Source organism: Galendromus occidentalis, unplaced genomic scaffold, assembly GCF_000255335.2.
Source record: "Galendromus occidentalis unplaced genomic scaffold, Mocc_1.1 scf7180000077459, whole genome shotgun sequence".
In the NCBI taxonomy this organism is placed as follows: domain Eukaryota; kingdom Metazoa; phylum Arthropoda; class Arachnida; order Mesostigmata; family Phytoseiidae; genus Galendromus; species Galendromus occidentalis.
Genome location: NW_003805447.1, coordinates 90,030 through 102,193, shown reverse-complemented (window position 1 = coordinate 102,193; position 12,164 = coordinate 90,030). Strand labels below are relative to the sequence as shown.

The 12,164-nt window shown below is 49.9% G+C and overlaps 1 protein-coding gene across 1 annotated transcript; it reads left to right on the top strand.

Moving 5' to 3' along the window:
- Positions 1–2,713: 2,713 nt before the first annotated feature.
- LOC100901405 (calpain-A) lies at positions 2,714–10,707 on the top strand. Its single transcript, XM_029111663.1, has 17 exons — positions 2,714–2,832; positions 5,694–5,793; positions 5,980–6,159; positions 6,233–6,302; positions 6,532–6,633; positions 6,740–6,955; positions 7,337–7,540; positions 7,636–7,783; positions 7,912–8,087; positions 8,185–8,351; positions 8,468–8,674; positions 8,763–8,952; positions 9,252–9,287; positions 9,633–9,760; positions 9,848–10,040; positions 10,129–10,187; positions 10,274–10,707. The coding sequence occupies exons 1-17, from the start codon at positions 2,714–2,716 to the stop codon at positions 10,298–10,300; spliced, it is 2,322 nt and encodes a 773-aa protein (XP_028967496.1). The 3' UTR covers positions 10,301–10,707.
- Positions 10,708–12,164: the final 1,457 nt, after the last annotated feature.

Sequence of the window (12,164 nt, the reverse complement as noted above, 5' to 3'; positions counted from 1 at the left end):
TCGAGGTGTCCACTGCTAGATGAAGTTCCTTGATTGCTCGCATTACTTGGTCGTCACTGCCATTGATGGACTCCTCGGAATAGCATCAGCACAACCGTCCAATCTGACGCACACATTTGAATCGTGATCGAAGGGAAGTCCTCAACTATGAGGTAGACTCTCCCAGTCGAAGACTGCTTCAAAATTGCGGAATTTCAACGCTCAAAATCCGAACAACGCTTCACGACTGTTGGAGGGCTTGACAAGATGAGAGATTTTGATCGCGCTTATCGACGTCTCCGTGATCGGCATATGCTACGCGCCGTTCGTCATTTTCGTTATTATGTCAATGCAAACCCATCGCTTCAACGAACAAGTCGGGATAGACGGAGTTCTCGGTGTCAGAGCTCCCTTCTTCAGGGGATTTGTTATGTCTGCGGTTTTGTCGGATTCGCGATACCGCCCTCAGTTGTGGGTGTTGAGCCGAGAACACTTGCGAAATTTCTGCCCAATATTCGTTCGGAACTACTCGTTAGATATCGGGTGAAACGTCGATCGCTTAGCAAAACATTATTAGCTACCTGATAGACTTCGGGGTGAGGATGGTGATTTGCTCTGTGGTGTTGTTGTTCTTGTTTGACCGAGGGAAGCTAACGCAGTAGCCTGTAAGCTTGTTTCGGCACCGAAGTTACTTCGCATGGCAAATGTTTCATTACGAGCGGAATGTCCAGGTTGACGCTCGGTCTGTTAGTTTGCTGATTCTCTCTCTTGCTCGCTCGCTTGTCTCGTCGAATCAATGGATTCGTTTTGATTTCCATATCTCTTTCTATCTGACGCCATATCTTCTCTGCATCTCCACTTCCCAAAGCCGAGCTCCGGCTCTGGGAGCTGGAGCGTCACGCGATATAAGTTGGGAGATCCGACTGCATTAGCGGCATTCTTTTTCCACCGCTTGGAAAAGCAACAGCCTTTAGCTAGAACAAGGAGTGTGGGCGGTGCGGTGCCTCTTTGCGACGAAACGTCGACGACGACTCTACACCTTGGATACTCAACGAGTTATCGACACATTAGACTCGACTCGGTCTCCAGACAAAAACTCCCGACGCGATTTGTGCCTTGTCGGTCGCTGCGAAAGCCACAAACGGCCAATTCCATTCGTCGACGAGGATGTCGCTCAGATTTCGGAGCGCCGTGGTTCTGTGTTTCTTCGGATGTCTCTGCGTCGCGGCCGGAGGTTTCGAGATGCTCAAGCTGAAAAAACTTGCGAAATGGGCCATCATCGGTAAAGCGATGCAGCCAAATGTGATCCCGATACCTTTTCCCATGATGGGCGGCGGCTTCCCGCCGATGGGGATGCCCCATCATCCAGGACTACCCCCACCGCCGCCACCTGCACACCACGCACCGCCGCCGATGCCCTATCCGATTCCGGTGCCAATCCACCACCATCACCATCATGTGGTTGCGATGAGCCACGGCGAGCATCATCACGTCCATCGTTCTCGTAAATCGAAGTAGCCGGAGTGACGTGTGTGTTTGAAGTGTTGCGTTCTTGGTCCTCGGGGACCAATGGAGCGAACGCAGATACGGAATTGTGGGCTTCTCGGCCTCGAACTGAGTTCCATATGAATACCGCCTCCTGAACAGACTGAGGCAGATCCTGGATCCGCTCACGAAGCGAATTCCCACAGAGGAATCTTCGTCCCCACTCGAACCCTACTCAGTGCCACTTAGCTGATAGTATGTCTCGTTTTCGTTCTCGTGCTCGGAACCGTCAAGATTCGTGATTTTGGATTTCCGTCAGTTTTGTGCGTCGAAAACTCCGCAGAGTTGAGCTTCGCTCGTCGCTCGGCGATCTGTTCGATCTGCGTCGATCCTAGGCGAGGATTCATGTAATTTAAATGTTGTGCTGAATATACGAGCGTGGATTCATTTGGATAATAAATGTCTGGAATTCGTCAGTATTTGAACAATCCAACAATGAGGAATAATTGGAACCAAGATCGCCCGGAGGAAGCAACGAACAAGTCTGTAACGGGAGTTAGCTCTCCACTCGGGGAACGGGGATAGACTTTCATCCATTCATTCTCAACATATCCGGTCCGTTTGCATGTATGAACTAATTTTAAAATCGTGACCGCCGAGGAAGCTGAAACTTAATTCCGGTACGATTGTGTCACGCTAAACCCATGTTCTAGCTATTCTAATTAGTTTGAAGTCTGAATGCTTTTCCGTCGCTCTTCCTACGAACTTTCCCTCTCAGCAACGAGCTGACGGTTGGAAGAGAGAGGCTAGCCGTTCTATTCCTATCGGGCTATATCATACTTTCGTTCGGAGACGCTCCATTTCAATGGAAATGAATTATCTTGGTCAAGTATTCTTCCGAGGCATACCGCTCCGGCGCCACCTGGTGGATACGAGCTCAGGCACGGATAGGGCGGTAACGTTTGAATAAACGCCGTGAGTGGTCTGCCGGGCTGCCCGTCTGACTGCTTTCCTTGCTGGCTGTCGACGACAGCCGGCCGCCAGCTCCCAAATAACAACAGTCTGCTGCTCTTTCACGGCAGCGGCTCTCACACACAGAATCATCCGTGCAGGCGAGAGCCGATTTTGGTGTGTGGGGCGACGTTCGTCGTCTTTTCATTTTCTCCGCTGAACTCTAGATTCTCGAGAGAAAGTCTTAAAGCCTTGAGGTGCCGTGCATGACCAAACTTCGATCTCAACCGGGGCTGACATGGATTTCCTGTTCAACAATCTTCGTGACCATCTCGCGAAGCAGGGAGTGCCAGTGGATTTCCTGCAAGGAGGTGGAGGAGGCAGCGGCTTCGGTGGATACGGAGGATCGGGATACAGGTTCATGACTATATCCGCCTGCTTTCAATCACGTAGCTATTCGATAGATGTGTGACTGCTGGTGCGTGTGCAACTGTCACGAGCGAACGGTACCGCGCGAAGTACCTGTCAAGGCAATTCTCGGTAGACTATCGCGTCGAATATTCTCCCCCGCATCGAACCGAGTGCCTATATATAAATGCAATTTCATAGGAACTGGCCGGCTATCGAACCCTTCTTGTTCTCGATAGGATCGAGGGCCGCCAGCACTATTCTCGTGCACGAAAGTCCCAGGGAGGAAGTCGTCTCACTCGAAGCTCTTGACAACGGGTCCGACTTCTCTTATGAATCACCTGGCTGCAATTATTCAGTCACGGGGACTTCCGCAACTCTCCGTTGTCCCATCAAGACAGTGTGATTTTTTCGAACATACTGATTCGGCGCGCGTGTCCTTGAGTACGTAGATGCAGCATGCTAAGAATTGATCATCATAATGGAACATCGACGTGACCCCGGACGTTCAGTAAGAAATTATCGTTCCTCGCCAAACGTCTTTTGCCAGAGAAACACTGAGCACAACGGGGCCCTTGTCGATCGCTCGGGACCGCGTCGCTTCGCGGGACATTGGCAGACTCCTTTGAAGAACTGTGTAAGCAAAACTTTTGTTTACACAGAGGGAGATAGAGACAACTGAGCCTTCTTTGCCGAGTGTGGTTCGTTCGCTCGTCATTTTCCGATTCATTTTTCACTTATCGCGGAATCGGTTTGAGGGGTCGGGGAGATTATATCGCATCCATCCCGTCCTTACTCGCCGTCCGGGACCACAGTCAAACGAGGCGCCAATACCCCGGAATATATGTTCAGAGTCTCGGTCACCCACAATCATGGAATCGGGCTACTCAAATTGCTTGCGTGACGCGCATAAACCACCGGGGTGGAGCCTGCTTTCGATATTACCTTCATTTAACAAGGAAGGTTCCGAAGTGCAACGACATCGAAGTCGTAAATGTTTGACACGAAGTCATTGTACGCTTTTACTCACTTTGTTTTCCTGTCTGTCTGGCGGTCCCTCCGTCCGACTCAGCACACGAGTTTCGCAGATCGGCAGATCTGGATGTATCCCAATATCTCAGAAGCGGAATCTTTTGTTCCAGATGACAAGTGACTCGCTTGGTCGACTCGTTGTTCGTGGGCATCACTTCTAGAAAGCTTGACTCATTCATGAGAGAGCTTTTGATGCCGATGCTCTTCTTTTTCCGGGACATTTCCCCCCGCGGATAGGCGAGGCGCTCTCCAGTGAACGCGAGCAGTCTTGCGATCGAGGCGACGATATGGGGATCGAAGTTGTCGCCTGTGCTCATATCCACGATTTTCTGTGTTTTCATCACAAGAAGGCGGAAATGCGAAGGCGCCATCGATATATGTTTTCAATGGTCTTCGTGACTTTAGAAGCGACGAAGGTCGATGATATCGGCTCGTTCCGCGGGCTCGGCAGCGACACTGGGTCGTTTGGTTGCAGCCAGAACCCCGTCAAGACTTCCACGGGATTAACGTTTCGAATCCGGATTCCATTGACTATGTCAGGTGCTCGATGTTGAGAGACATCGACAAACGCGGCAAACGCGCTTTCTCTGATCATTGCGAGCTCCGTAAACACTCCGTATAATCGCTCGGGATCATTACCCGACTCGATCTCATTTCGCGCTGATCGAGTAACGGAAAATCCTAATGTCTCAGCGGAATGTACCAGAGGCGGGGGGTGGTCGAGTTCGGATCCGCTTGGACAGTCGAATCCGCGCTTCGCTTCATTTGCCTCTCGGTCGTTCCAACCGTGAACCCACGGCAACAGGTGTGACTGTGCCGCATGATTCCCGATTCACTCGGTCACTACTTCCATTCATGTCGAGCTGTTCTCTGCTGCTCGAGCTTCCGAATCAGAGATCAATCGAAGAAAGCAAGGACTCTTGGTGGGCGATTACTGTATCTGTATCGGAGTACTGTATATGTATTCCTTAATGGGAGAAAAGAGTCTCGAAAATTCACAATATTCTCTAAGATGAGCTGGATCGACTGGTGAGAAAATACGGATCAGCACGAGAATTCCACCGACGTGAGTGTTCCGGAGTTTTGATGACCTCACTCACGACTCACGACATACACTTGGCGATAGAATCTGTGAGACGGGAAAACGTGGGTTTCCGAGACGGGGAACTCTGACGAGTGAGCTGAGCGTCTATGGCGGATCGATTTTGAGCTCTCGCGAAAACGTTCTCTCATCTTGTGCTTACTCAGGGAGCTATCAAGGATAACCTCCTGGCTTGAAGAAGTCGATTGTTTGTCGTGATACACTACACGCTCCAGACCCTTCTTCCCCGATTCGACTCGAGAACTTCGAGCCAGACCTCATGGAGACGTTCGTATAATATGCCCTCCCTCGAGCATGGGTGAGAGTCCCGCGTTTCCGCGGGGTGTGGTGTACCTCTTAAGAGCAACTGGTGGCACAACGGAAAGTCTGATTGAGTAGAGCAGCCGAGAGCGCGCGCTCCTCTGTGCGATCCTGTGGCCACTCGAATCGCTCGAATTCTCGATTTGCGGTTTCAAACAGTTCTAAGTTATGGATGATTCACAGTACATCGATCTTATGGCGGAGCATTTTGCGGAGGCCAGACGAGACCGTTGGTGGTGTCGTGTAAGTAAGCGTGAGACATTGTCAAACAAGAGACGAACGCCGGCATCTGCGACGAATGGCTCAATCGCTCCCTCACCCAGTTTGATAGGTTCCGTATGAGAGTTCGAATGTTCGGGGTAACGCAGCTAGTTGATAATTCCGAGATTCCGAGCTCTGTTCTCTTGTTAGTCATCCGTTATATTATCGTCCTCAGACGCGGTCCCGCTATAGACCCCCGTAAAAGAGGAGAAGCCGTCGACATCGACAAGAGGGATTCTTGGTCCGGATATTATGACAAGGGGCCTGTTTTCAAGGTAGGGGAGATCCCGAGGGGGCTTCTGAGTCGAATTTCTGATCAATAGGGACCGTTGCTCACTGAATATCCCAGCTAATCGTTTCTCTCTCAGACCAGCAAAATTGCCATGTTCACCGACGCGGAAGATGAGCTTTTGAATTTAAGTTCGAACTGGAGAATATATTGAAGCATAATTCCTTTTCAGTTCGGGGAGCGAGGTTCTGGACTCAGGAGTCGCACGGGGAAAGTGCAGAACTTCGAGGAGATACAGCAGAGGTGTCGAGAATCGGGAGAACTCTTCGAGGACCAGGAATTCCTCTGTTCGGACGAAGCGGTTTTCGGCAATGCGCCACCCAAGCACCGGGTGCAATGGCTGAGACCCTCGGTAAGATGCACATTCCCCGAGTCTCCTCCTGACGAGATCGGTCATTTTATTAAGCCCGACTGTGATATTCCAGGAACTTTGCTCCAATCCGTGCATGTTTGTAGATGGAGCGTCCCGATTCGACGTTGTTCAAGGAAGCGTCGGTATGTTGATGAGGCGTTAGTCTTGCGTTCATAGACCAAGAGCTGCGATTTCGACGGGTCGTTGGTCGCGCGCGTGGGCGAATCAGAAAAATCGTCCGTGGCGATAGGACACCATCGATGTCAATCGCGTGAAATGTCTCGTGGTGCCGGAGATCACCGCATGGCCACGAGAACGGAAATCATTTGATGAATAGACGAGTTTTCACGACTCGATCTTGCCTCATTCCAGGAAACTGCTGGATGGTGGCTGCACTGGCTAATTTGACTCTGAACGACGAGCTCTTCTATCGAGTGGTGCCTAACGATCAGGATTTCGAAGGGAAATATACCGGTGAATATTTGCTCGATATAGCTTTGAGCAGATATAAAGCCCGAGCTTCGTGTCAGATAAACTGCCGATCAGAAGAGTCACGGTTCTCGTTTCTTCGTGATTCAAGGCGCGTTCCACTTCCGAATCTGGAAAGCCAATCGTTGGATCGATGTCGTCGTGGACGATCGACTACCTACTCGAGGAGGAGAACTTCTCTACATGAAAAGCCGGAGCGGGAACGAATTCTGGAGCGCTCTCTTGGAGAAAGCCTACGCGAAGATTCACGGCAGTTATGAGGCGTTGTCGGGCGGATCCGCTTGTGAAGCCATGGAAGATTTCACAGGTGACTGCTGTTTCACAATTATTACTACGGAACAAAAACCGGAATCGACTCGCTTATTTATGACATTTATCCACGCTGAACGATGTATTACATGCGGTCGCTGAATAATGGAAGTCGACACGGCGCTCGGCCTTGCAAGCTATTCTCATCGGGAGAAGAGCCGTATCACTCACTTATCATAATGTTTTTTACCTCTGTGTGAGAACATCATTGATCACACTGGAGAAGATTAGTTCCACATGTTCAATTCAAAGTGATCAATACAAACATCAGAATCTCGTCTCCATGATCTTCTCCGGGGAAATGTTCTTCCCACTCATCTAGGCGTGGGGAGTCCCGCGATAGAGCAATTTTCTCAAGTGGATTATTCCTGTCATAAAGGTGGAGTTACTGAACAGTATGACTTGCGTCAACCCCCGAAGAACATTTTCCTGCTCATGCTCAAAGCGTATGAGAGGAACTCAATGATGTCCTGCTCCATCACCCCCGGTGAAACGATGGAGGAGCGTCTGAGCAATGGACTCGTCGCTGGACATGCCTATTCGATCACGTCCGTCAAGCTCGTTTACATCGAGCGATTGAACGGTACTAGTATTCTCCATCTAATGAAATCTATTTATGACATTCATAATAGAGCGTACGAAATACCATCATCCATGATGGGAAATTTTCACGTGCAGGGAAGATGCCCCTGATAAGGATTCGGAACCCTTGGGGAGAACATGAGTGGAACGGATCTTGGTCCGACGGCTCGAAAGAATGGAGCTTGGTCGATGAATCCCAACGGGAGAGCCTCGGGTTGACGTTCGATGCCGATGGGGAATTCTGGTAAGACACTCCTCATGTTCCCCTCAAAACCGCTAGGCTTCCTATTTGGTGATTTCCTAGTCGCGGAGGAAGCCACCCAGGACCGCGGATGGGACCGGACTGACTAATGCTCGTTAATGCCTTTCAAGGATGTCGATGAGGGACTTCGAACGAAACTTCCATTATGTGGAAATATGCAATTTGGGACCCGATGCCCTCACGGAAGAAATGCTGACAGATTCCTCAGCCAAGAAGTGGGAGGTCGCAGTCTACGAGGGCTCATGGGTTGCCGGTGCAACGGCGGGTGGATGCAGAAATTACCTTGGTCAGGAGCGAGTCTTATCTCGTGATTTTTGAATGAATGCGACATGATTCCGAATCGATCGACAGAGGATTCTCAGGTTTTATTCTACTTTTCACAGATACGCATTGGGTCAATCCTCAGTATTTCATCACCTTGGAGGATCCCGACGAAGATGACGATGACGACGAGTGCACCATGATCGTGGCGCTTATGCAGAAAAATCGGCGGGCGATGCGGACGCTGGGTGGAGGTCTCTTCCTCACCATCGGTTTTGCAATCTATCGAGTGCGTCTGTCGTCATCCAGTCCTCTAAACGAGAATATTCAAGCTTCTTCACGGTATGGAATTTCATGTGGTACAGATTGTGATCGAGCTGTCCTTGACGAAACTCCCGAACGCAGGTGAACGATCCAAATGGCGTTGAGAAGCCAATGGGTCTGAGTTTCTTCAAATATACTCAGTCTGCTGGAAGATCACACACATTCATCAATTCGAGAGAGGTCACCACACGATTCAAATTCCCTCCGGGAACGTATTGCATCGTTCCCTCAACTTTCGAGCCCAACCAGACGGGGGATTTCCTCCTGAGAGTGTTCACGGAGAAAAAGGTGCGGCAGGATGTGCTCTTTCGAGTTCTCGATATCCTGAGACGATCGCCCCCCAATCATTGACTAACTCGATGTCCCCTCGCTTTAGAATACACTCCGAGAGCATGATAGCAGACCTGCAATCATCGCTCCAGAGCCTGAAGTTGCTGCGCCGGAAGAAGATCCTGAATCGGACAAAGCTCGTCAGCTGCAAGCCTTGTTCGCTAAAATTGCCGGAGACGACCTCGAAGTCAACTGCTACGAGTTGCAGAAGATCCTCACTGTCGTCTTCCAGAAAGGTATCTTCACCGGAGAGTAGAACAGGAGGCTCCTCTCCGTCCTAAATTGTCAGGAATTCCTCAGAAATTCAATCAACTATTTCAACCTTCTTCTCAAGCCTCACTCTTTTGAATTCGAAAATCTGCGATGCCGCTCGATTCAATGTATTCTAAATCTTACGGCAATATGTTTCGGCTCTACTTTGGATCTCCTTGCACACTCGCGACCCGAGTTATTACTCCTTGTTGGAAGTAATAAGAAAGCTGACCCCTCTCATCCGCACCTCGCATGAGAATCTCTCATTATCCTCTCCTTCCAGATTTCGCTAATCGGGACGAAGCCGGACCCTTCAGCGGTAATATTTCACGATTTGCCAAAACTGTCTGGCTCTAATACTGCACACTTTCCGGAGGCCATGCGCCTAATTTTTCGGGGCATACCGTATAATATTGCACTCTCACTGGTGAAACCTTTAAGGGAGTGTTTCCAAAGCCCTGCTGCCGAAATGTTTCGCTTTGAAATCGCCCGAATTGATCGAAGTGCCCACTTATCTTGTCCATTTCATCCTTCGGGCTGTGATGAGCACGGCCGGTGGGCCTGCGTGCTCCAATTCACGTGCCTTTGCCGGAGCTGCTCTCACGAAGTGCCTCCTCATCAGTCATTAGGCGACTACTTATTCTGTCATACGTGAATATTACAGAGCTACAAGGAAGCAAGTTTTCGCTGGATGTGTGCCGCAGCATGATCGCATTGATGGACTCTAACCATTCCGGCAAGCTCGGTCTCGAAGATTTCCGGGCGTTGTGGATCATGATCAGAACCTGGAGGGTATGTTCCCACGCCAGCCGTCCCACCTTCTACGACAATGGTTGCGGGAGGTCAACATCAACGATAACGATACTCCCTTGATTTCAGAATACGTTCAAAATGTACGATACGGACGAGGACGGTGCCTTGGACACAATGGAACTCCGCCAAGCACTGCACTCGGCCGGTTATACAATCAACAACCATATTCTTTCATTCCTGGTCCTGCGCTATGGACATGACAGTTACATCAATTTCGATGATTTCATCGGGTGTGCCGTCAAACTTCGCTGCATGATCGGTGAGTTCAGCTTCGAAAGCTCATTCTTCGACTCGCCTCGTTGTTAGATGATCCTCATGGAAGCCGTCTTACCATCTGTCCATTTCAGAAATCTTCAAGGAAAAAGATGCTCGCCGTATGGGATCAGCAGTCTTCACGATCGACGAGGTACATATGTGAATCCTGTCCAAGATATGGACGCTAGACCTCCCGTGTGTCAGCGCCGTAATTAATGACTTCGATTCGGATTCCAGTGGCTCCGGAGAACGATGTATTGCTAGAAAGTACGGTCAGGAGACCGATGACGACGACTACGGCGCGTTCGGGGCCCTTCCCCGTCGCTCTGGCTTCGTTCTGGCTATCCGCTCTGAGAGCTCGGTGGAGCGGCTCGCTTGTTCTCTCTCTATCAACGGATGCAGCAAACCTTTCCGGAATCTTGCCTTCGGATTGTCGAGTGCCTATGTGAAAGTGTGCCTAATATAAGCCAGGAGCGTTTGTTCAGAGAGAAGACTGCTTTTCCTAATACGATAATCATCTCCAACTATTCCGATAACAGTCTACTTAATGAAAAGCAGGTCTATTTATTAACGGAAACTAAATCTCAGGTTTCTATGAGAATCTCTCCCACAGAATCTCAGAGCCCCTGTTTTTCTGGTAGCTAATAAATCTTCTCAGGAAGCAGCTAGCTCTCGAGAATCCCGATTTCTGTGTTTTTCCCTTGAACGACGTCCGTTACTATTATTATGGAAGGATACCATTCTAGCGCCCTTTGGGCGGGTCTGTGAGAAATCGGGCGATCGATTTCGAATTATCGTTCTCCCATATACGCAACGGAGCTGCACGATTGGAGGAGCGGTTTTTGCGGGCGAGCTCACCTTGCGAGTTCGGCAGTAAATTCTCTTTCCGAGCAGTGAAGTCCTCCTGAACCTGGTGCACTGGTGACCGATGTTTGCAAGCCGAATCCCGCCTCAGAGAAATTCTCTCGTCGCCCGATCATTGAACAATCATCATGAAATGATAAGCCATTCCGTAGTTTCTCTAGAATACTTGGACGAGGGTGCCTCTCTCTCCCGTTCCATTCTCCCCGAATATCCGCCGAACTAGAGTCAAGGGTTCCAGGAACGAGATGTGGTTCCGAGGTGATGAGGGACTCTAACCCATACGAATCGAATGCCCAAGGGCTGCTACAGACCGACAACTTTCGTCTGACGGCCTCTTGTTTTGACATGGCAGAGTGGGGATTCTCTGAAGGGGAGAATCTCTCATGTTCATGCAACAAGGATAGACGGAGAAACGAGGCTGACATAGGCAAGTCGCGAAATTCCTGTGTGACAAGCCTAATAATCGAAGGAAACATAATCGTGCAAGAGAAAGTGGGATCGGCGCTCCAAAGTGAGTCAATGAACGTTCGATGGATTCGAAGTCTCCAGGATTCAATGGGGAACGACGACAGCGGTCACGACGCCGACTCACGCTAATGCGAACCTCACCTCGTGAAATCAGTAAGCGCTGGGTGCTCGTCTCAAGGAGACGCAGACGTCTGCGGGTCAATGGCATTACGGGATACAGAGAAGCATACGGAGTAATCCAGGGAGATGTAGCAAGGTCACATATTCGGGCGAGAGAAGCCCGAGCTCCGATACGGAATCCGATATTTGACAAGACTGAGTAGGTTCGATGAGGGTACAAGGATAGCCAAGAGAAATTTTGTTCATGATTGCCCAGACCGACCCACGTCTGGAGGCAACAAGACGTTTCGAGATCCTGCATGAAACATTTCTCGATGGGGTAATATCCGTTGTATGCACCGACGGAGCAGGACTTCCTCTGGGTATTGTGTGTCAGAGAGAAGGAAGGGGAAGTCCGCAAAACGCGGGACGGAGTTCCGCGTGACAGGATGCTCGTAGAACCTTCAGGAAAACGATAGGTTCTAAGGAAAACGAAGATTGACCGCGGTAGGAACGAAGCTGGTTTGCATCTGCGGGAGCATTTTGGATCAGAATACTTTTATCCTCTTTTCTATAATTTCCTTTGGGTTCTCGCGATGCTTTCTCCTGCCATGAAAGCGAAGTGAATCCTTCATAGGATAGGTCTGATCCAATTTTCATTATTTGATAACCCAAACGGGAGAAACTCGTATCGAAT

What these genes read in the sequence shown, in the direction of transcription:
- LOC100901405 (XM_029111663.1), top strand. Translation starts at nt 2,714, where the DNA reads ATGGATTTCCTGTTCAACAATCTTCGTGACCATCTCGCGAAGCAGGGA. An exon ending in GAGTGTTCACGGAGAAAAAG is followed by an intron (nt 8,675 to 8,762) that starts GTGCGGCAGGAT and finishes CCCTCGCTTTAG; the next exon opens with AATACACTCCGAGAGCATGA. An exon ending in TCATGATCAGAACCTGGAGG is followed by an intron (nt 9,761 to 9,847) that starts GTATGTTCCCAC and finishes CCTTGATTTCAG; the next exon opens with AATACGTTCAAAATGTACGA.